This window comes from Culex pipiens, chromosome 1, assembly GCF_016801865.2.
Source record: "Culex pipiens pallens isolate TS chromosome 1, TS_CPP_V2, whole genome shotgun sequence".
In the NCBI taxonomy this organism is placed as follows: domain Eukaryota; kingdom Metazoa; phylum Arthropoda; class Insecta; order Diptera; family Culicidae; genus Culex; species Culex pipiens.
The window spans coordinates 122,938,783-122,963,230 of NC_068937.1; the positions used below are offsets into that span (position 1 = coordinate 122,938,783).

The following is a 24,448-nucleotide window of genomic DNA, read 5'->3' on the forward strand; positions in this document are numbered from 1 at the left end:
ATTAACTGTACCAGAGCATTGAGATGGCTTCAATCGGCGCCAACGATACATCAGTATATGCTCGGTATATAGCGCTCATGTAGCGGAGCAGCACTACCGTGCCCTCGCTACCAGGCACATGTTCCTCCAACAGGTTGATAACGGCTTCCTCCATTACTTTTTCCGTAGGTCGAAAGCTCATGAGGTCGGTCGGGTGAAGATCACCGTACGTGAGACCGTGTTTGTCCTTCGAAACCTTATCCAACAGGGCATCGAGGTGGGTAACGCTAGCCACCGATGTACCAATCATTAACGCTCGTTTGCGATTGAACAACTTGCGCGCTAGTTTGTTCACTGTGTGCGTTATATCTTGGTACAGATAGGTGCGCTGAACAAGTTTCCAAAGAAATCTAACACCTAGCTCATCACACGGTACATCTGCCAATTGCATGATGCTGAGCATTGCCTTCAGGAGAGTTGGGTCCCCATCTGAAGCTATACCAAAAACGGTGATGCCATGCTTCTTCAGCAAGTCGATGGTGTGAAGCCAACGCTTGAGTACATCTGCATACGTAAAGCTGTTGTCCGTACCCATGTAGAACAGCACGTACGGGGCCGCATTTGGATCTAGAGGTACTGCTAGTTGAACGTATGCAGTGCTTGCCAGTCGGCAATTTTTCAACTTGTCAGCCATATCCTGCGCATTGCTGGCGTCAAAGTAGTTTCGTTTGGGAAGTCCCGTGTGGTCAAGCGGAGCTACTAGTCCAGTCAAAGTGTTTGTTCGCTCGTCGTACTGGGCACGCGGGGTAACCCTCGTCCCATCCTCCGCAAGCATCACCGTCAGCGGATAGCCGTTCTCGGTCAGGTAACGCTTCAGACCCGCCGCGTCGATCACCCCTGAAAAAATAGGAAGTTAATGAAGGTTTAAGATTAAACCAAACATTCTTACCATCTTTAATGTCCGTTGTATGTTTGTCCATGTGCCTTAGAAGGGTAGCTCGGCTTATGCCGGGAACATTCCCAACCATGAACTCATGATACTTCTTCCCAGCCATTATGTATCGATACAACGACATGTCCTTTTCTTCATCGGTGTAGTGTAACTTGCATGCACTCTTAAATGCGATGGTCTCATAGAGCTTAATCAGGTTATAAGCCTTGGAAGTTGCCACAGGACATTCGGCTGCACTGTCCCGTGGTTCTAGTTTCCCGACGTTTTGTTGTCACTCCTCAGAAAATGCCCACCCCGCAAGTGATGATGGTGACGGCTGCTACCTTCGCCGGCGTATTGATACTGATTGATCAAGTCTGCCACCGACTTTCTGCTCGGTTGACATACACCGCTACCAGCAGCTCCATCACCGCCAGCGCTAACAGGAGCTGTACCATCGTTACCGCTTTCCACAGGTCCACCATCGCCACTGCTAACAACAGTTTCACCATCGACAATAGCAGCTTCACTACTGTCACCATCATTTGCAGCTTCCTCATTGCTACCGCTTCTCGAAGCTCCACCACTGCCATCGCCAACAGCTGCTTCGTCAACGCTATCGTTTCTCGAAGCTACACTACTGCCACCGCCAACATCAGCTTCCTCAACGCTTCCACTGCCACCACCAACAGCGCGATCCCCGTGAGCGCCATCTCCATCGCTATCCGTGTCCTCTTCTGAACTTAGACTTGCCAGTTCTTCTTCTCTTCTACGGACCACTCCCCGTAAATGTGTACGAACATGCTGGTAATAATTATTCGTAACCCAATTGCCACCAGAACGCTTGCACATGGGACGTGTTTTCTTGCATACTGCGCACGTAACACGTACTGTCGCTTGGTCCCCGGTGTTTGAAATGGTAAGCACTGGCAAGTCTACGAAGTAGTCGGGGTCGACTCCACATTCCTCGTGCTGACGGTAGTAGTTGGCCAACTTCTCTAGAAGCATTTTCTTCGAATCGTCAGCAATAGGATTTACTTGGTCTGTACCAATTTCTTGGCACCGTCTCGCTAGTACAGGTGAGCCCTCGATGAATTGGCGTATCCCGTACTTTTGGATCAATTTGCCTACATTGTTGATCGAAACCTTTTCAGCGGCATGCACAGTGAATGTTGCCAGATCGTTCTGTTGCCGGCCAAACACATCGTACTTTGACCTTGTGAGCCCTCGGCTTACGGCATCATCGAAAATTTCGACACCACTCTTTCTGACATCATCTTCGATGAGTTTCGGCCATTCCACACTTGCCTCAGCGATGACTTGCGATGCTGACAGGTCGAACATATCCAGCAAGGCCATGACTCGATGCGGCACGAGACCGATCACCTTCTGGACACGTTTCCAGAACCGCTCCTTTATCTGCCCCCTTTCTTCGGCATTCATCCTTGCTGCTATTGTGATAGTCAGTACAACGGCACTATTTTAGTCTGCAAGGAAAGGAGAAAGACGTTTGGTTAGCAAAGGCAGGCAATAAAATGGCAAGTTTAAATGCATTATAATGCATCCGAACACATCGGATGCATCTTTTATGAGCCACCCCCTGTTTGATACCCATATTGTAAAAACTGGAATTTTGAGAAGTTTTTCAAAAATACGTAGCTTTGTGAAAATTTTAAGTATTTTCAAAAAATATTGTTTTTACATTCGAAATGTATGAAAAAATCCCGATCGTTTGATACCCACATTGTAAAAACGGAAATTTTGTGTTTTTTTTTTCGAAAATACGTAGTTTTGTGAAAATTTTGAGTATTTTCAAAAAATGTTGTTATTACATTCGAAATGTATGAAAAATCCCGATCGTTTGATATCCAAATTGTAAAAATTGAAATTTTGAGTATTTTTTTCGAAAAAACATGGTTTAGTGAAAATTTGGAGTATTTTCTAAAAATGTTGCTATTACATCCGAAATGTATGAAAAAAAACCTGATCATTCGATACGCATATTCCAATAACAATATATTTTTGGATTCTTTAGAGAAAAAAAATGCATTTTCAAAAATACGCATTTTTGTGAAAATTTTCATGAAATGATAATTTTAATGGAGAACTGACATCATCCCGATTCCAAAACACTATAATTTTTTGATGTTTGCATGATTTTTTATAAGATTAAGGCCAATGTCTCCCATATAGCCAAAAACCCATAAGCTCTGTGCCTCGGTTAAGCACTGGGCCGTGCTTAACCGAGGCAGCTGAACGGTGCAAAACCGGGGCAGTGCAAAACCGAGGCGTGCAAAACCGAGGCATGACTGTAACTTACAGTTATTTCTCATACCTCGATGGGGTTGACAGGAGAACCCGTAGTGATCGAGCGGGTGCTTGGGGTTAGTCAGGTATTCTTCGCCGAAGGTGCGCTCGATAGGATTTTTCTGAAGCGGGATCGGAATGATCAGGATTTGAAGAGCTTGAATGTGGCTTCCACACGTTTTGATGAACTGTCGATCGTTTGGGTGATTTATGGGGTTGGACTGGGGATTTTGATTGTTTTGTTCTTGATGGGAAAGGTTATTTTTAGCATTGGAAATATTTAAAATGATGCCATAATTATTTTAACAACAGCTTTTTGCTAAATGTTTGTGCGGTCTGAAGGAAAATCATACAAGTTTAATTTGTTGATTTAATTTAGAGTTTAAAAAATCGTCATCATCATCAATGCAATTATCGATATGTAATTTTTACACATGCAAGCAAGAATGTTATACAAACATGAAGGTTTGATCTACACAGAAAAAAAATGGGAATTTACTCGACATGTAAAAAATGAATCACATGTAAACTCAGTTGATGTAAACTTGAGATTCGACGAAAACGGTTGAATCACACGTAAAATCATGTTTTTACATATAATTTGTTGCAAATTTACATCAAATTGCATTTAAATTTAAATGTTTAATGACGTGCAAAAGTGTTACATAATAAATTATGTAACATTCGGAAATATTTTTTTGTGTGTACACACAAAACAATATGTAAATTTACACAGCACGTAATTACTGTTTCTTATGAACTCACTCAATGTAATGTTGAAATATGATGTAAAGAGCAAAAAGTCATGGAAATTACTCCAATGTAAATCATGAATCTTATGGAAACTTTGAGCATAAAAACTCAAATCTGATGAATTTCTACCCATGTTTGGCTTCCTGTAAATGCTCATTTAATGTAAATCGTATATGGGTCATTCCATCTCAACTGTGCACGAAAAAGTGCAAATTTGAAAATTACCCTCTCCGATCCTGCTCAAATTTGGCTGAGCTGTTGATACTATCAAAACATGCAAGAATCCCGAATTTCATCCAAATCGGACCACCCCCTCCATTTTTGTACCTCCCCAAAAAATTGACTTTTTGGCGATTTTTGGCCAAACCTCCTAGTTTCAAACGGCGATAGCTCAGGAACCACAAATCTCAGAAGGTCGTTCTTGGACTCAATTTTGAAGGAAATCGGACGTAGAATCCATTCCCGTGATCAAAATGTTGATTAATTTATTTTTTCTACCTGTATTGCGCAATTGAAAACATTAAACGGCCGTATCTCAAAACACCCCAACTTATTTTTTTTATTTGACCTCACCATCGTGTTCTCCGGCCAATTTTACATAAGAATCACCTATCGACAGAAATGAATATGTTTCGTTCCAGAGATATCGAATTTTAAAGTTTTGTGTTTTCGAGATTACCTGCATCAGCTTCATTCGCCGCATCTGCTAGAAGCACACAGGCGGGCTGATCAATAACTGCTACCTGGCCATTTATTGAAATAATATTTCATCATAAATAATCTTCATCAAATTGAGCAAAAATCAACTGTATAATACTGTAGGAAACTGAAGTTTAATCACAAATGTTTATCTGCTCAAAAAAATTAACACTCAAACGCTCGGGTAGTCATTTGACCCTTATTTTTTTTCTTAAAAATCTCATAACTTTTGGTAGAATTGACCAAATTAGATGCTTCCGGTTGCAAAAGATCCAGATTTGTCTATATTTTGAACTGTCAGATGGGGGACAAATATGGTCCACTTTTACCGGAGATATTCCGGATTCCATTGGGGTACCTCGGCCCTCTTATTTGGGGTTTTGGTCAATAGAACAAAAACCATTGCACAGAACAATGCCGGAAATGATGCAAAACTTCAAGGCATAATTCTAATACATCATCTAGCAAAAATAATGTACATGGTAAAGTCCTACGGGGCACCGGAACCGGTTTCATTTGGGCACCAATCGACATCAGCTCAGTAAACCGTTTCCGGTTGGAACCTGTTTCGGTGACCGAAGGTCTTGGCCATGCCATGTATCTATGCAGGATGATGTATTAGAATGATGCCTTGGCGTTTTGCATCATTTCCGGCATTGTTCTGTGCAATGGTTTTTATTTTTTTGACCAAAACCCCAAATAGGAGGGCCGAGGTACCCCAACGGAATCCGGAATATCTCCGGTAAAAGTGGACCATATTTGTCCCCCATCTGACAGTTCAAAATATAGACAAATCTGGATCTTTTGCAACTGGAAGCATCTAATTTGATCAATTCTACCAAAAGTTATGAGATTTTTAAGAAAAAAAATAGGGGTCAAATGACTACCCGAGCGTTTGAGTGTTAATGAAGTGGAGCAAAATAGTGCCATTTAGCAAAAACCCCAAAACCTGCTTTATTATTATTATTATTATAGTTTATTATTGACACTTTACCATAATTCTGATTTATGGTTTAGATTGATCATATTAAATCAATTTTTATATAGTGAGCCAGCTCCATTTCATTAAAATATGATTTTGGTCAAGGTACATTTAATTAAAAAAATCCTTATACGTGAGGACAGCAGCCGTATTGTGTTCCAAGAATCCAAGAATGATAGATGAAAAAAAACACTGTTGTTCGGACGGTGTCGAAATCAAAAAAAAAATCAAATTATTCGCTCTACAGCATTGCCTTGGCGTTCTCGATTGCGAGATTCCTACTCGAAACTAGGTGTCCGAAGGCATGATTGTTGAGGCAATTGCAAACCTCTTTTTACACCTTAGCTTCCATCCACCCCGGGATTCGAACTGACGACCTTTGGATTGTTAGTCCAACTGCCTACCAGCGACTCCACCGAGGCAGGACCCAGGGAGACGACTCCTACACCTGGACTGAGCTAACGACCTAACCTCTAGGTTAGTCCGGGGCCAACATTTACTTCCCTGTCCGACGGAAGGCGTGATCAGACAAATCTCGTCTCGAAAAATGCCACCGGGACCGTCTGGGATCGAACCCAGGCCGACTGGGTGAGAGGCAATCACGCTTACCCCTACACCACGGTTTCCCGGTGTCGAAATCATCGCAACTAAATTTGGAGAATTAGCCGCTTTGCAGCAGATCAAACTTTGTGATTTTCTTACATTTTTCAGTTTTATACATTCCAGAAATCCTTTTCCTACTCCTTGTGATCGTCCTTCACTAGAGTACAACGTATCAACAAATTTTATTCATTTTAATTCATATTTTTACTCAATAATGTATCGTGCACTTATTTTTCAGTGTTACTAACAAGATTAATTCTCGGGTGAGTTTTTAAAAAGCCGTAAGAGCCATTGTGACCTCTGACACTAATTTTCGTTTTTCTAGAAAATGAAACAAAATTTCATTTATTTTAAGTTTGGGGCACTTGAAGGACGTGTAGATGAACAATCTCGAGCATTTTGATATTGGTTTTTCGTAAGTAGGTCGAATACCGATGCAAAAAGGACTTTGTTTAACAATGGCTCTTACGGCTTTTTGAAAACTAATCCGAGAATTGCATTTTCCTCTCGCTCCGTCGGAATCCAATTCTGCCCTTTACTGTGTGTCGTTATTGCTCTGTCCAGTGGGTTAACACAGAAATTCACTTCATTAATTTTTTTGAGCAGATAAACATTTGCGATTAAACTTCAGTTTCCTACAGTATTATACAGTTAATTTTTGCTCAATTTGATGAAGATTATTTATGATGAAATATTATTTCAATAAATGCCTGCCTGTGTGCTTCTAGCAGATGCGGCGAATGAAGCTGATGCAGGTAATCTCGAAAACACAAAACTTTAAAATTCGATATCTCTGGAACGAAACATATTCATTTCTGTCGATAGGTGATTCTTATGTAAAATTGGCCGGGGAACACGATGGTGAGGTCAAATAAAAAAAATAAGTTGGGGTGTTTTGAGATACGGCCGTTTAAAGTTTTCAGTTGCGCAATGCAGGTAGAAAAAATAAATTAATCAACATTTTGATCACGGAAATGGATTCTACGTCCGATTTCCTTCAAAATTGAGACTAAGACCGACCTTCTGAGATTTGTGGTTCCTGAGCTATCGCCGTTTGAAACTAGGAGGTTTGGCCAAAAATCGCCAAAAAGTCAATTTTTTGGGGAGGTACAAAAATGGATGGGGTGGTCCGATTTGGATGAAATTCGGGATTCTTGCATGTTTTGATAGTATCAACAGCTCTGCCAAATTTGAGCAGGATCGGAGAGGGTAATTTTCAAATGCTGTTCCGCTTCAGATGGAATGACCCATATCCAATGTATTTCTACCAAACATTGACTTCAAAACTACCCGAACTAAAAACAGCGGGTAGCAGCAGTAACACCGAAAATCCTACCCGTCGTTCGTTCAAATCCAGTCCAGCGTAATTCCACTTGGCCGTCGACGAGAAAGCTACCCCTACCTGTGAAACATCTTTTTAAAATAAAAATTTCCTTTTGCTGTCCGCTTCAATAGTTTCAAATCGAACATAGGCCACACCCTTTTCCTACTGCAATCGAAGCAATTTAAATTCCAAAACTAATGTAAATTTTCAAAACTAATGTAAATTTCCAATGTATCTAATGTAAACTTCCAATGAACCTAATGTAAATATACATAATTTATCATGATACCTTTTGGTACATGATAAAAAATGTAATAGAATATTTTGTTCTGTGTGATACCTTGAAATAATAAAAATAATTGAATGTTTTAAATTTAATATATCTTTGAAAGCGAATTTTGTGAAAAAATTATTTAGAATTCACTCGTAAGTACCAACTTAATATGTGCCGATGTAACACTGCAAGTTTCCTTAAATTCAGTCGGCTTCATTTCGTACGAAGAATCAATTTTTCCTCCCTTGATACAGCATAACCACAACCCTTCCAAAACGTTCCACAAGTTCGTCGATGGCGTAAGGTGGCAACATTAAACGCTTCATTAATTTTACATAATTCCTCCGAGGTATCGTCTCTGGCGCAGAGCTTCCCGAAAATTACATCGTTTCGATCGCAAGAGGGGGTTATTGTGAGCAAAACTCACGCCCTCACGCCCCCACAAAATTGCTACATACCACGTTGGGAGGGTGTGATGAGTCAGGATTTTCGGCGAACGTTTGCGGAGGTAGTGTCGAGTTTCCGGCTTAAATTTTGCCGATAAAGTCATCTTGAAGTTTTGCCGGAGTCAAAGAGGTGCAAGGGTTGTGGGGGGTTGATTTTCCAATTTTACACTGCTATTTATTGCTTGATCAACCGTTGAGTGTGGTTTTACGGGGGTGGTATTCACAAGCTTGCATCACTAATTAGGTATTGGCTGGTAGAGTTTACTTGTTTTAGTGAGGAGGGAGCATGGATGATGGATGTTTGCCCTCAGCACATTCGCTAATTGGCGGGAAAATTGAATTTTCTTGAAACATAATATGCAAAGCACGAGGTTTTTTATAAACAGTTAATTGCGATTCCTGGAAAATGCTGTTATTGTCACTCAAACATCTTTAGATTGCCGCTTGAAACTTGAAACTACCTTCCTGTCTGAGAAATGTTCATTCCGGCAACTCTAATAAAACTCATAATAAATTACGTAAAATGTATTATTTATTTTAATGTCTTAAATTTTTACGAACATGCTTTTCAGCACTTCCAGATTTCCAAATTGGCACATCTTTAATGGGATTTTGGTACTTAACTGAATAAGCAGAGAAATTGTAGTCAACTTGCAATTTAATCGTGATAGATAGATAAATTACACAATATGCATTGTATATTTAAAAGAAAATATTTTTTTGGATTGCTTGTATTTGAATAAACCTTAATTTCTTCCTATCTGTAACATTGTTGCCACTCAAAAGCCTTTCGGGCAAACGAGTTTTCTTACCGAGGAAGGACGAGATAAAAATAAAACTATTCCGACAGCCAATTTCCATAAGCACAAAGTATCGTCTGGATGATCTCTCGAATGACTCATTATAAACTGTAACAGAAAGAAAACAAGAAAAGAGTATTTCCTTGCACACGCCTCCCCTTAAGTCTCACTCTTCGAGTAGATTGACTAGAAAGTTCCAGAAACTATAAAAAATGGACGGGGAGGAGTCGCTGAAAAAAAAGTGCTTGTTAACGCTGCGAAACCATTCACGACTTTCCCTTCCCCGGGAGTGGAAGCCCCTCCTTCCTTCCCACTTGTTGGAACCAGCATCATTACCGTCAATTTTCCTCGATGGCTCATAATTTGCCATCTCAGCGCAGCTCTTCGGGAAAGATCCCCCACAAGATTACCGATATTCCGTTTTTGCCGCTTTCATTTTTGTTGTTCGTTAAACTCACGGAGCGGCTCAACTCTGTTGCTTATTTTTTCCGCTTATTCCTGAGTGGATTTGAACAATGCGCTTACTCGCGAAGGGAATTTTAAACTTTTGAAGAAAGCAAGAAACATGGGGAAAAAAAGGAAAGCCTTCTGCGGATGATAGGAAAGATGCGGGTGAATCGATAAGGAAGTGAGCTTTGGTGAAAAGAAAAAAAGCGTCTTTCCGAGAGAGAGAGAGAGATAAAAAAAAGCACGCAAAAGAACAAAACCCGGTGAAAAATAGAAAAATGAAAAACAACAGCAGCCGACCAAGGCGAAGGAACCTTCGGATAAAAGAAGTTCCACCGTTTCATTCCGGGGATCATTACAGTTGAGTGATTTTTCTCAATGGATTATTATTGTATACGAGGAGCCGACGCGCGACCAGAAACGAGGACGAACGATAACGATGCTCTGCTCTTGGAGCTCCTCTCGGTGGGTTCTTGGAGCAGCAGCTGCGATCCTTCCGGAAGATAACGGAGGAGAGCGAGGCCCAGGATAAGCTCCACCAAGTCCACCATTAACGCAGAACAACGAAACAAGGGCAGGATAAGTATCGCGACAGATTTGTGGGGAATCAAGCCGAAACACGGAAAGATTTTTTCTTGAATTTTTGATAAATTTATGCATATATTTTGAAGAAATTTTTATTTGCCATTCATAAGTTGATGGGTTGTACAGGTCTCTTATATTTAGAATCACCGGGACCATCACGATAATGTTATCATTTGGCTTAGTGATTTGTCGTATTTTTTTGACCGTCAGCGTGACCTACGTCGTGTCAATCTTCGCAAAAACCTCATTTAAAAAAATCATAACTTTTCGTCATTTTAACCGAGTTTGGTTCACTTGGACTCTTATGAAAGATGATTAGCTAGTCTTTTAAGCAAAAATCATAAGGGGCTCGAATAATCTAGCTAAAAATTTGAAAAAATCATATGAAAAATTCAAACGCAGTTTTGACGGTGTCTGGACCAAAAGCCTATTTAAATATTTTTTGAAAATATTTTTTATCTTATTCCTAGGGAAATTTCATGTAGCATATTCAAAAATGGGCTAGGCTCATCAACAGGATTCTGAGATATATATTTTTTTTTGAAGATATGATCTGAGTTTTCGACGTGCAAAAAAGAAGAAAATGACAAAAAACGGAGAAAAATCACCTTTTTAATAAATTTTTCAATAAAATTAAAAAAAAAACTGCGTTGGAAATTCCTATTTTGAATTCCAGAGTGACTTTGATAGTCAATGTTTTTCTTGTTCAAATCAGATTTAAAGTGTGCTATGTTTTATGTTAAATGCACCATAACTACCTAAGTAATGCTGCAATAATTTTTAGGAAAAAAAAAAATCTATAATTTTATTTAGCTTACTAAGTTAACAAGCTTTTTAACAAAAAACACATAAATTTCAGGTAAATTTATAAAAAAGTTATAATGTTCATTTAAGTTCTTTAAAACTTGCCTTGCTTATTAAAATTTCGATTTATCGAATTCGAAGCACAAATCAACAGTTTACACTATTTTAATGAATTTTTTTTCTAAAGAAAATGCCTACAAATTTAAGGATTTTTTCGATTTGTGTCCCAAAAATATGTACAATTCTAGAGTTTTTTTTGATTAGGTCCTATAAACATATGAAAGACAATAGTTTATTGGTCCTTTAAAAAAAACTCTGGAATTTGTTATTTATAAACTAATTTTAAATCCGAAAATTCATTTCGTTTTCCGATTCGAACTCATTTTCATAGAGAAAATCATGACATTTAGGGAATTTTTAAATAATCCTCTTTATGAACAATTTCTTAATTTTAGTTGCTAATTTTTTAAACTTTTCAAATTCTCTACAATTGAAACAAAAATTTCAATGATTTCAGCAAAATGCGATTGTGTTTGATGTATGGTGTTAAACACGATATTATCTACCAAATTGAGCTACCTTATGGATTCAGAATAAAATCGCTAATAACTTTTCAGGATCATGTTTTACTGCTTTGGTATGTTCTACAAAGTTGTAGAGCATTAAATTTCCTATCAGAATCTCAATTTTGCGAATGTTTGGATGAATGTAGCCCACTCTGCAGACAACCCTTAAGAAAATTTAAGTTTCCGTACATTTTTTCGTTTTTTCCATACAAACTTTGTCTTTGAGCATCAATGGGTAAATGTTGACCGATTATGCTCATATTTGGCCCAGAATCCTAAAAAAGCTCAGCTTGTAGAGCAAGGTTTTGAAAAAAAGTTCCATATTCTGGGCACCCTGATGCAAATGCATGTTTTTATATATATATTTTTTTTAAATATTCGCTTTATTCAACCAGATATTTTTTCAATAAAATTATTTTATTTACAATATGCGAGTCAACTGACGCGAAATTTTGAATTGATATTTTTTTTTTCACAAAATACTATATTTTTGAGGCAAAAAAGGAATTGCTTGATGAAAATTTGGATGGATTTTCAGAACGTAAAATTTTTAGTTTCAATTTCACCATTTTTCAGCATTCATTAAAAAAAAAAAAATGGGTGTCGAAGCCGTAGTTAATTTTAACTACATTACAGTTTTCAGTGTAAAATATGATTTTTTTAAATACCGTTTTGATTTCGACAATTTTCTGCTATTTATATTTTACATTACATCGTGGCGTTAGAACGAAATAATGAATATTTTAAATAAACAGGTACTTAGTGAACATTTGAACATTTCAAACGATATTCCATCAACTGTTTGTAACTTCAATTTTATTTTCAAAAATATCCGGAAACAGCAGAGATAACACTAAAATGATTTTGCAAGACTCCGTGCACCCACTTTTGTCGTCCACTGTGAGGGGTGGTTTTGGGTGACAAATTTTCCATTTTCTTGCTAATGAAGCAAAATCCGGTTGCGAACGCTCCTCCAAGCTGCCAAAAGATTAGGTTTTTTGAGTGGGGAAACCCAGCCATGCGTCTGATCTCCGCCCCTTCCAAGATTTTCATATTTTTTATTATTTTTTTATTCGGTTGCCATTTTGCGAAAGACGGTATAACGCCTGGAAACAGACGGTCGATGGTGACGGGAGTTGGTCTAATTTGCGATGAGCGGGGGATTTTTTCTCCTTCGATCATCAGATGGATGAATGAATCAGCTGGTTTTCGATGGTGAAGGGAGGTGGTGGATTGATTTTTCGGGGTCAGTGACGTAAGTCGTGCGACCTTGGGTGGTTGAGCAAGTCACCCATAATTGAAGTTGTTATTTGTTTACCTATTTATATTTCCAGAAATTCAATGTTTGAGCGAAATCTGAACAGTGGTTATGTTTCTTGTAAAGTCGGCGAGAGTAAACAAATCCAAAGTCAACTGAAAATTTCACTTTTTCGCTCCAAGGCAAACCACTTTCACCACTTCAAAGTGGAGGCTCCAAATATTAATGTGTTGATACAAGATGGTGTGCTCAGTGTACACATTTACCTTCTTTAAACGATGCAATAATTCCCGGAATAGATTGCGCGTCGAGTCGCGCTCGTCTCGTTATCCAGATGCTTCACCCCAGCCCTCCTCTTGGAAAAACTAGTAACGGTGCGATCCCAAAAGGCAAACATTTCGCCGCGTTACCCAACGCGAAATCCCTCGTCATCATCATCATCCTTTGAAGAGGACGGCATTCCGGGGGAAAACTTTCCCTCGTCTCCGGTAACCCAGGAGGTACATCGTGGCACAGTAGAATACGAGCACGGATGAGTCCTTGGAGACATAGTGACTTTCTTACGGGTAGATGTAGTGGGAAAGGACCAAAATTTGCCGTGGAATGTGAATATTTGCCTTTGCCCCCACCTTTTTTGTGACGGTTCCGTCTTCAGAGGGGAACATTTTTACGCAACGGGTTGTTGATTACAGCGATGGGAAGGACATCACGAATGCAACGACATTTTTACTCTTAGATCTAGTTTAAGACAAATAAATTGAAAATCCCATAGCATCGCAGCTTGGGTGGCACGTCGACTACAGCTTGCGACATTGAAGACAAAGACCTCTTCACAGCTCTGCCCACCGACCCATGGAAACGCATCCGCGTGGCATCTGCTGGCGGAGAGAACCTACTCCGGCTTCGTCGTCGTCAGCAGCAGAAGATTCGCGATATGCGATGATAAAAACATTCAAGATGTTCCCGGAATGCCGAGGCCTTTTCGCAAGCCCTTGTCATGAATCTGCGAAAAAAAAATCCCCCGAAAAAAAGGACCCGCTGCTCGAGCACGCGATATGAAGTGAAATGATAACGACGTCGACGATGATGTTACGGCTGATGCCTTTTCGGAGAGTCTGGGTAAGATATGCGCGCACTGTTGATGTTTGCACATCATGTATTGCCACGGCGGGAAAAGCATGTTTGTGTTCCACGCGCGCGAGTTTCGTGTGTTATCTTGACGGTTTTACGCTGCTTTGAAAATTTCGGTTTCAAAGAAGTTCGCGAGCGGACTTACGGACTTTTCGGATCGTTTTGAGCACAACAATTGAGTTATTTTCTTGACATTAGATCAAAATCGGAAAAGTTTGCCTGTTTTGAACTCGCGATGGACGAGTTTGATAGCGAAAGCAGTTCAAATCCTAACCTTTTTCTAACCTTAAAACTCAATCTAGTGAGTGATGCTTTCTAAATATTCTAAACCCAAGTTCAATTCGGAAGCATCTTTCTTATCAGAAAACTTATCTTTGAAATGCAACCCACAAACAGACAAATTTTCGAATCAGGTAAAAAAAATGAAGGAAAAAGAGTCCAAACGTGACCCCAATTTGCCAAGGAACAGCCCCTAGGCTTAGCATGATGGACACAGATAAGTGAAGTTGTTTGTGTTTTGAATTGGATCGAACGCATTTGTGAATTATACAAGTAAAGTGAATGTTTTTCAAAGTATAGTTTTGTTTCTGTGAATTTTATATATTTAATCTCAAAATGTTGCCATAAATAAATCGGTCTACTAGTCTATGACAGCTCCCCACACAAACCGAGTACACACCCGGGTCGGCCGGCAAACGTGGGTGGGCAGATCCTCGTAGCCTGATAAGATTATGTCACATTACAATTTCCAGTTGTGAGTTCCAAGGCCCGTGGAAGCCACTATCATCCTTTTTGCTGAACTTGCCCAGGAATGCATGCAGTAACCGTTGCTCGTGGCACGCGTGGTAGGGTTATGCAGGGCAGAATTTTCGGAAGCTTGAAAGAAAATGCCTCACATTACTCAACCAGAGGGGGGGGGGGGGGAGGGGGGGCAATGTATGACGACGATGGGTCCGGAATGGAAATTAGAACAACTTGAGGCGATTCGCAAGGTTGCGTGTTTTGGGTGGAATTTGGGAAGGAAAGGATTCCTCATGCGTTGAATATCTGATTTTTTATTTTTTTGAAAGTATGTTGCTGTTGAAGAGAATGTTTATTCAACATTTCTGTAGTTTAAAAGACACAATTTCAATGAAAACTAGCACACAAGACAAACCCATTCCAATCGCGTATAAGATCCAAACGAGAGACAGCTCATCAATGGTTGTAGACTCCAGTGAGACCTCCTGGATATCCTGCCAGAATCCATAGAGCGGCTCGAAGGCCTTAGATAGAGCTCCCTCTGAAAAGAACGTCTGCTTGAGCAATTGTAACCGCTCCGCTATTCCTCCAAAAGATACAGATTTATGAATTTTCATACATCATTTTTGCATGGAAAGCTGCTAAATTTGTATGGAAAATTATATGGGCAGGCTAATGATACAAAATGGCTTCTTTTGGCATACCGAAAGCACCATACAATTATCAGACGGATTAAAAAAAAAACAAAAATTAAAATTAAAAAAAGACCGATTTCGAGAGAATTGCTCTTCAATTTAGCTCGATTATCAACTTGCTATAACCAAATAAAAGTACGAGAATCAATATGATGATCACTTCAAAAAATCTGGGCGCAGTTTCACACTTCCAACAACGGAATCCTTTGCAACACGCAACAGTCTATCCTGGAAAAAAACAACTCTGAAACCACAATATCGCACGTTTCGCAGCCCGTTCCCATGGCTATAAACTCGCGGGCGCACGCGGCGCTCTCAAACCACACCCAATCTTTATCCACGTGTGCAATAAAAACGCCAAATATTATTAGGAAGAACCAACCCACTTCCCCCTAGCGCACTTCTTGATAGACCGAGCCGAGGTCGTAACACATGGCGAGCCGAGTTATGCCCCAAGTCTTCGAGGGACTCGTGGGCGGGCGGTGTGTTGCTCAGCTACAAACAAATAAAAATCGCTCCACAATGACTGCTTCAGGTGTACCGGAGGCACGGATCGCAGTGCCTCAAAATTGATTGTAAAGTACTCCACACGGTGGCGCTGTTATTGTGGCGATGAGGAGAGGCGGCGGAGGGCAATTGAAACAAACATCCATTCGGGACATTAACTTTTATTGTGACTGCTTGCTGCCACTGGAAATCCAATTACGGCGGTTGACACACGGTGGGGATGGTTGGATGAAAAAGTGGATTTTAACCCTTACAGTCCGAACGTCTGATGCGAGATACCGAAAAAACCTTTAAAATGCTGTATCTTTGGCCTGTTTTGACCAAATAATCCCGTTTACCCCTCAAAAGAACCGGACAAATCTCTATTTTCAGAATCTATAAAGACATCCGGAATTGGTCACTTGGCCACGGAGATATTCCGGAACCTACTGGGGTAGGTTTTTGTCTGGGTATTCAACCCAATCTACAAGTGATGGTTATAATCATACATTCTTTATAAAAACAATCCAAATTTGCTCCAAGACCTATTCGGGACATATTTCGCATATTCCTTTGGTCCCGGACCACTGGATTTGAATTGGCCACCCTTCCGGAACCGACCACAGAGGAACTGATGGCGAACTCTAAATCAAGTCGAATACGGCTACCGACATGTCAAACAACACTGATTTTGACTCAGCAGTTCAGAATTGACATCCAAAGTATGATTTGGGTCCATTTGGCCATTTTGGAATCGACCGGGAACATCCGTAACATGGTTCCGGTGGACCGTTTTTGGAAACATCCCAAGTATGCCTTCCGACATGTCAAACAACACTGATTTTGACTCAGCAGTTCAGAATTGACATCCAAAGTATGATTTGGGTCCATTTGGCCATTTTGGAATCGACCGGGAACATCCGTAACATGGTTCCGGTGGACCGTTTTTGGAAACATCCCAAGTATGCCTTCCGACATGTCAAACAACACTGATTTTGACTCAGCAGTTCAGAATTGACATCCAAAGTATGATTTGGGTCCATTTGGCCATTTTTGAATCGACCGGGAACATCCGTAACATGGTTCCGGTGGACCGTTTTTGGAAACATCTCAAGTATGCCTTTCGACATGTCAAACAACTCTGATTTTGACTCAGCAGTTCAGAATTGACATCCAAAGTATGATTTGGGTCCATTTGGCCATTTTGGAATCGACCGGGAACATCCGTAACATGGTTTCGGTGGACCGTTTTTGGAAACATCCCAAGTATGCCTTCCGACATGTCAAACAACACTGATTTTGACTCAGCAGTTCAGAATTGACATCCAAAGTATGATTTGGGTCCATTTGGCCATTTTGGAATCGACCGGGAACATCCGTAAAATGGTTCCGGTGGACCGTTTTTGGAAACATCTCAAGTATGCCTTTCGACATGTCAAACAACACTGATTTTGACTCAGCAGTTAAGAATTGACATCCAAAGTATGATTTGGGTCCATTTGGCCATTTTGGAATCGACCGGGAACATCCGTAACATGGTTCCGGTGGACCGTTTTTGGAAACATCCCAAGTATGCCTTCCGACATGTCAAACAACACTGATTTTGACTCAGCAGTTCAGAATTGACATCCAAAGTATGATTTGGGTCCATTTGGCCATTTTGGAATCGACCGGGAACATCCGTAACATGGTTCCGGTGGACCGTTTTTGGAAACATCCCAAGTATGCCTTCCGACATGTCAAACAACACTGATTTTGACTCAGCAGTTCAGAATTGACATCCAAAGTATGATTTGGGTCCATTTGGCCATTTTGGAATCGACCGGGAACATCCGTAACATGGTTTCGGTGGACCGTTTTTGGAAACATCTCAAGTATGCCTTTCGACATGTCAAACAACACTGATTTTGACTCAGCAGTTCAGAATTGACATCCAAAGTATGATTTGGGTCCATTTGGCCATTTTGGAATCGACCGGGAACATCCGTAACATGGTTCCGGTGGACCGTTTTTGGAAACATCCCAAGTATGCCTTCCGACATGTCAAACAACACTGATTTTGACTCAGCAGTTCAGAATTGACATCCAAAGTATGATTTGGGTCCATTTGGCCATTTTGGAATCGACCGGGAACATCCGTAACATGGTTCCGGTGGACCGTTTTTGGAAACATCCCAAGTATGCCTTCCGACATGTCAAACAACACTGATTTTGACTCAGCAGTTCAGAATTGACATCCAAAGTATGATTTGGGTCCATTTGGCCATTTTGGAATCGACCGGGAACATCCGTAACATGGTTCCGGTGGACCGTTTTTGGAAACATCCCAAGTATGCCTTCCGACATGTCAAACAACACTGATTTTGACTCAGCAGTTCAGAATTGACATCCAAAGTATGATTTGGGTCCATTTGGCCATTTTGGAATCGACCGGGAACATCCGTAACATGGTTCCGGTGGACCGTTTTTGGAAACATCTCAAGTATGCCTTTCGACATGTCAAACAACACTGATTTTGACTCAGCAGTTCAGAATTGACATCCAAAGTATGATTTGGGTCCATTTGGCCATTTTGGAATTACTTCTCAACATTTGTTATAACATTCATATGGTTTAATTTTTTTAGTTTTTTATTACCGTTCATCCGCTCTTTGGTTTTGGAGAAGCTTCCGTGGAGCAGGTTCCACAAAGCTTCAGGTGCACAACAGTTTTCTTGTGTAGGGCACACATGTAGTCACCACAATTATGACAATAAACCGGAGTTTTTTTGTCAAGGTGTCGCTGACAACGATTACAACGCTGAATGCCACTTTTGAGTTTTACCTCTCCTTCTGTTACATCGCAACAATCAGCACATCGGTAGAACTTTTTCTCCAAATAATGAGTCGTACAGAATACGGCAGATTTGCACCTGGCGCACACAAGCAAATTTGTGTGCACACTGCACACATTGCAAGAAGCAGTTGGACGCGTAGTTGGACCATATTTTTGCGAGAAATTCAGCAAAAAGTTATCCATCAGGTTGACAACATCCGTGTGTAGACCAACGACGGTTTTTCTGCGAGTTTCGACGTGCGCAATCGCCATCTGTTTAGCCAGCCATTCGATGAACTCCCTCTTCGTGATTTTCGCCATCGGATTTGCCCACGTGAACATGACATGAGCGTTGTGTATCGCAATGTCAACCAAATTCTCAAAAAGAGCTTTTGACCATCGCCGAGTAGCACGCTGGCAGCTGAACTTCTTCGTCACCTGGTCCGTCAAATCCACGCCTCCTTTGTACTTGTTGTACATTTCTACAACTGCTGGCTGTAAACATAAACTCATGAGAATACGATTATAACACATGTGGCGATTGTGCCTTTTCTGCTCCGGTTCCAACTTCCGCTATCGGCTCGGATGGAATCACTGTGGGGTCCGTCGACAGCATGATCACGTGCTTGTTCTTTTTAGATATGTATGACGTCATCATAAGTTCACTATGGTACACATGGAGTCGAGATCCAACCTCACGAGCCGTGTCCTTCAATGCATCCTGGACGACCACCGGTATTTCCCGCTTATTTTTGCGGAGCGTACCAATACAGGGTAAATTCCTCTCCACCAGCTCCTCGCACAGTGGGATCGATGTGAAGAAATTATCAAACACCACGCGACGACCTGAACCGATATAAGGCTCCGTCAGCTGCAGCACTACGCGTTTACCTTGGCCAACTTCGGCGGTATTTCCAACCTTGCCTAAATAGGACAAAAATCATGAGTAGAACACAAGTAGGACGTAACCGATGGAATAAATTACTTACCGGTGTAAACATCAAATGTCGAAAAATACGCGCTGTCCGCATCGGATAATCCGAACACTTTTATGCCATACGGATCAGGCTTTCCCTTACTGTAGACGCGAAACTCTACTCTTCCTCTAAAACTAACAATTCGTTCATCCACTGCAACATTTTCACCGGGTGAATATTTGTCCCGAAAGTTCTTTCGGAAAAGTTCCAGAATCGGCCGGATCGGCGCAAGACGGTCTGCGGATTTCGTGTATGTGGGCTTTGCCTGATCGCCATATTGTCGCGGAGTCCTCCGGGCGACCGAGTCGTCAAATCGTACATATTTGCATATTGCCTGATAGCGCTCCAAACTCATCACCGACCGGAAAAATCCTGATCCATACACAGTGTCGGTTGTCCATAACGCTCGTGCACCCGTGTGGTTGGCTCCCATCAAACCTGCCGCCACAGAGCAGGACATCCAGGCCAAGAACTCATCGCTGGATACGGGTTTGAACTTGGAGTCACCAGCCGCAACAGCCTCAGCATTCGTGTATTTTGTGATAGATTCAAGCATTTCTGCGTCCACAAACTCAACGAATGCGTCCTTGGGAGTGCGAATCTTCATGGGATCGACATTGAAGCTGCCCTCAGATTCCGAGAACTTTTGGCGGTTCTTGTCCCAGCCTGTCTCGTGGAACTTCGATGTCCACTCCATGTCTTGCGCCTTGTTGAGGTAAATCCGTTCTGCTTCTTCTTCTTCTTCTTCATTGTTGTCTTCTTGATCGGATTCTAAATCCCACGGAAATGGTTCGTCAATTTCGTCGTCGATGTCGTAGTCTGGAATTTCCCCGTCCGAATCGCTGCCGTAATCCATATCCACTAGCCGGATGTCGCGTTCAATGAAACTCTAAATTCAGATTGACACTTCTCATTTTGGCGCTAAAAACCAAGCATTGGTTTGAATTACACTAATACACGTAAACACGGTTGAACTATTGACTACGGTTTTACAACTACATGTTCAATACACTCTGAGCAAGTTTTCAATGAAAGTTTTACGAATGCGCCAAACAATAAATTCGGTGGGATGATTCGTACATATTCTTTTGATACCATTCATAGAGGAAAAACTGTGCTCTTTTTTTTCTTATTCGCAGTTTTTGTTCGTGCTGACACTTTTTCAAAGAAATCAGACGTTACATGTACCCCAGTTGATTCCGTTTCTTTCAGAAATGAACCATGTTACGGATGTTCCCGGTCGATTCCAAAATGGCCAAATGGACCCAAATCATACTTTGGATGTCAATTCTGAACTGCTGAGTCAAAATCAGTGTTGTTTGACATGTCGAAAGGCATACTTGAGATGTTTCCAAAAACGGTCCACCGGAACCATGTTACGGATGTTCCCGGTCGATTCAAAAATGGCCAAATGGACCCAAATCATACTTTGGATGTCAATTCTGAACTGCTGAGTCAAAATCATTGTTGTTTGACATGTCGGAAGGCATACTTGGGATGTTTCCAAAAACGGTCCACCGGAACCATGTTACGGATGTTCCCGGTCGATTCCAAAATGGCCAAATGGACTCAAATCATACTTTGGATGTCAATTCTGAACTGCTGAGTCAAAATCAGTGTTGTTTGACATGTCGAAAGGCATACTTGAGATGTTTCCAAAAACGGTCCACCGGAACCATGTTACGGATGTTCCCGGTCGATTCCAAAATGGCCAAATGGACCCAAATCATACTTTGGATGTCAATTCTGAACTGCTGAGTCAAAATCAGTGTTGTTTGACATGTCGGAAGGCATACTTGGGATGTTTCCAAAAACGGTCCACCGGAACCATGTTACGGATGTTCCCGGTCGATTCCAAAATGGCCAAATGGACCCAAATCATACTTTGGATGTCAATTCTGAACTGCTGAGTCAAAATCAGTGTTGTTTGACATGTCGGAAGGCATACTTGAGATGTTTCCAAAAACGGTCCACCGGAACCATGTTACGGATGTTCCCGGTCGATTCCAAAATGGCCAAATGGACCCAAATCATACTTTGGATGTCAATTCTGAACTGCTGAGTCAAAATCAGTGTTGTTTGACATGTCGGAAGGCATACTTGGGATGTTTCCAAAAACGGTCCACCGGAACCATGTTACGGATGTTCCCGGTCGATTCCAAAATGGCCAAATGGACTCAAATCATACTTTGGATGTCAATTCTGAACTGCTGAGTCAAAATCAGTGTTGTTTGACATGTCGGAAGGCATACTTGGGATGTTTCCAAAAACGGTCCACCGGAACCATGTTACGGATGTTCCCGGTCGATTCCAAAATGGCCAAATGGACTCAAATCATACTTTGGATGTCAATTCTGAACTGCTGAGTCAAAATCAGTGTTGTTTGACATGTCGAAAGGCATACTTGAGATGTTTCCAAAAACGGTCCACCGGAACCATGTTACGGATGTTCCCGGTCGATTCCAAAATGGCCAAATGGACCCAAATCATACTTTGGATGTCAATTCTGAACTGCTGAGTCAAAATCAGTGTTGTTTGACATGTCGGAAGGCATACTTGGGATGTTTCCAAAAACGGTCCACCGGAACCATGTTACGGATGTTCCCGGTCGATTCCAAAATGGCCAAATGGACCCAAATCATACTTTGGATGTCAATTCTGAACTGCTGAGTCAAAATCAGTGTTGTTTGACATGTCGGAAGGCATACTTGAGATGTTTCCAAAAACGGTCCACCGGAACCATGTTACGGATGTTCCCGGTCGATTCCAAAATGGCCAAATGGACCCAAATCATACTTTGGATGTCAATTCTGAACTGCTGAGTCAAAATCAGTGTTGTTTGACATGTCGGAAGGCATACTTGGGATGTTTCCAAAAACGGTCCACCGGAACCATGTTACGGATGTTCCCGGTCGATTCCAAAATGGCCAAATGGACTCAAATCATACTTTGGATGTCAATTCTGAACTGCTGAGTCAAAATCAGTGTTGTTTGACATGTCGGAAGGCATACTTGGGATGTTTCCAAAAACGGTCCACCGGAACCATGTTACGGATGTTCCCGGTCGATTCCAAAATGGCCAAATGGACCCAAATCATACTTTGGATGTCAATTCTGAACTGCTGAGTCAAAATCAGTGTTGTTTGACATGTCGGAAGGCATACTTGGGATGTTTCCAAAAACGGTCCACCGGAACCATGTTACGGATGTTCCCGGTCGATTCCAAAATGGCCAAATGGACCCAAATCATACTTTGGATGTCAATTCTGAACTGCTGAGTCAAAATCAGAGTTGTTTGACATGTCGAAAGGCATACTTGAGATGTTTCCAAAAACGGTCCACCGGAACCATGTTACGGATGTTCCCGGTCGATTCCAAAATGGCCAAATGGACCCAAATCATACTTTGGATGTCAATTCTGAACTGCTGAGTCAAAATCAGTGTTGTTTGACATGTCGGAAGGCATACTTGGGATGTTTCCAAAAACGGTCCACCGGAACCATGTTACGGATGTTCCCGGTCGATTCCAAAATGGCCAAATGGACTCAAATCATACTTTGGATGTCAATTCTGAACTGCTGAGTCAAAATCAGTGTTGTTTGACATGTCGGAAGGCATACTTGGGATGTTTCCAAAAACGGTCCACCGGAACCATGTTACGGATGTTCCCGGTCGATTCCAAAATGGCCAAATGGACTCAAATCATACTTTGGATGTCAATTCTGAACTGCTGAGTCAAAATCAGTGTTGTTTGACATGTCGGAAGGCATACTTGGGATGTTTCCAAAAACGGTCCACCGGAACCATGTTACGGATGTTCCCGGTCGATTCCAAAATGGCCAAATGGACCCAAATCATACTTTGGATGTCAATTCTGAACTGCTGAGTCAAAATCAGTGTTGTTTGACATGTCGGTAGCCGTATTCGACTTGATTTAGAGTTCGCCATCAGTTCCTCTGTGGTCGGTTCCGGAAGGGTGGCCAATTCAAATCCAGTGGTCCGGGACCAAAGGAATATGCGAAATATGTCCCGAATAGGTCTTGGAGCAAATTTGGATTGTTTTTATAAAGAATGTATGATTATAACCATCACTTGTAGATTGGGTTGAATACCCAGACAAAAACCTACCCCAGTAGGTTCCGGAATATCTCCGTGGCCAAGTGACCAATTCCGGATGTCTTTATAGATTCTGAAAATAGAGATTTGTCCGGTTCTTTTGAGGGGTAAACGGGATTATTTGGTCAAAACAGGCCAAAGATACAGCATTTTAAAGGTTTTTTCGGTATCTCGCATCAGACGTTCGGACTGTAACTTCGCTTGGAGACTGAAGACTGAGGACTGAAACATTGAAGATCAGTGCCTCGCTCTCAAATAACAGAAGGCATTGAGAACTGCTTGATATTTTGTTTTGAGAAGACAGAAGACTGTCTGAAAATAATGTTCAAGTTATTTCAACCCACTGTGCATCATAACGATCTACCAACGCGGCATTTTTAGGAACCGTGTAGAGGTCCACCGCAAATCCCCCAAGTAAGAAGAGGGACTCGCCTAAAGCGCCAGGGGGGAGGACACTTTTTATTGTCTTCAAATAGGCTTAGGCTCGTCAGGTGGTTTTCGGCTTATTGGATTTCAGAATCATATTTTAGAGTCTTTGATGGAATAAAAACACTCGGTGTAACTTAATACGATTTCGGCTTCCAAGAAGACGCAACACACGGTTACTTCAGGTGACCTTCTTTAGATAGAGAGAGCGCTCGTTATTCGGGGCCCACTGGTCAAATTTGTTCGTTCTTGTTAAAATCTCCCGGGCGTTAAATTAAATCCAACACAATGGAAGCTTTTAATC

General features: G+C 41.3%; 2 protein-coding genes across 2 annotated transcripts; both read right to left on the reverse strand.

Moving 5' to 3' along the window:
- Nucleotide 1: 1 nt before the first annotated feature.
- Nucleotides 2-2,507, reverse strand: LOC120424672 (uncharacterized). Its single transcript, XM_039588847.2, has 3 exons — nt 1,255-2,507; nt 929-1,180; nt 2-876 (listed from the first exon to the last, which is right to left on the reverse strand). The coding sequence occupies exons 1-3, from the start codon at nt 2,351-2,353 to the stop codon at nt 2-4; spliced, it is 2,226 nt and encodes a 741-aa protein (XP_039444781.1). The 5' UTR covers nt 2,354-2,507.
- LOC120424663 (piggyBac transposable element-derived protein 4-like) lies at nt 2,393-20,458 on the reverse strand. Its single transcript, XM_039588837.1, has 6 exons — nt 19,615-20,458; nt 19,320-19,549; nt 19,194-19,256; nt 19,064-19,120; nt 3,246-3,405; nt 2,393-2,397 (listed from the first exon to the last, which is right to left on the reverse strand). Exons 1-6 carry the CDS (start codon nt 20,456-20,458, stop codon nt 2,393-2,395), a joined length of 1,359 nt encoding a protein of 452 aa, XP_039444771.1.
- Between the last annotated feature and the right edge of the window lie 3,990 nt (nt 20,459-24,448).

Bases quoted from the DNA above. Each gene is read 5' to 3' on its own strand.
- LOC120424663 (XM_039588837.1), bottom strand. From the start codon at position 20,458: ATGGATTACGGCAGCGATTCGGACGGGGAAATTCCAGACTACGACATC. The intron at 19,550-19,614 runs GTAAGTAATTTA...TGTCCTATTTAG, and splicing joins GACATTTGATGTTTACACCG to GCAAGGTTGGAAATACCGCC. The intron at 19,257-19,319 runs GTTGGATCTCGA...ATATCTAAAAAG, and splicing joins TGAAGGACACGGCTCGTGAG to AACAAGCACGTGATCATGCT.
- LOC120424672 (XM_039588847.2), bottom strand. From the start codon at position 2,353: ATGAATGCCGAAGAAAGGGGGCAGATAAAGGAGCGGTTCTGGAAACGT. The intron at 1,181-1,254 runs GTAGCAGCCGTC...TCGGGAAACTAG, and splicing joins GTATCAATACGCCGGCGAAG to AACCACGGGACAGTGCAGCC. The intron at 877-928 runs GTAAGAATGTTT...CTATTTTTTCAG, and splicing joins TACAACGGACATTAAAGATG to GGGTGATCGACGCGGCGGGT.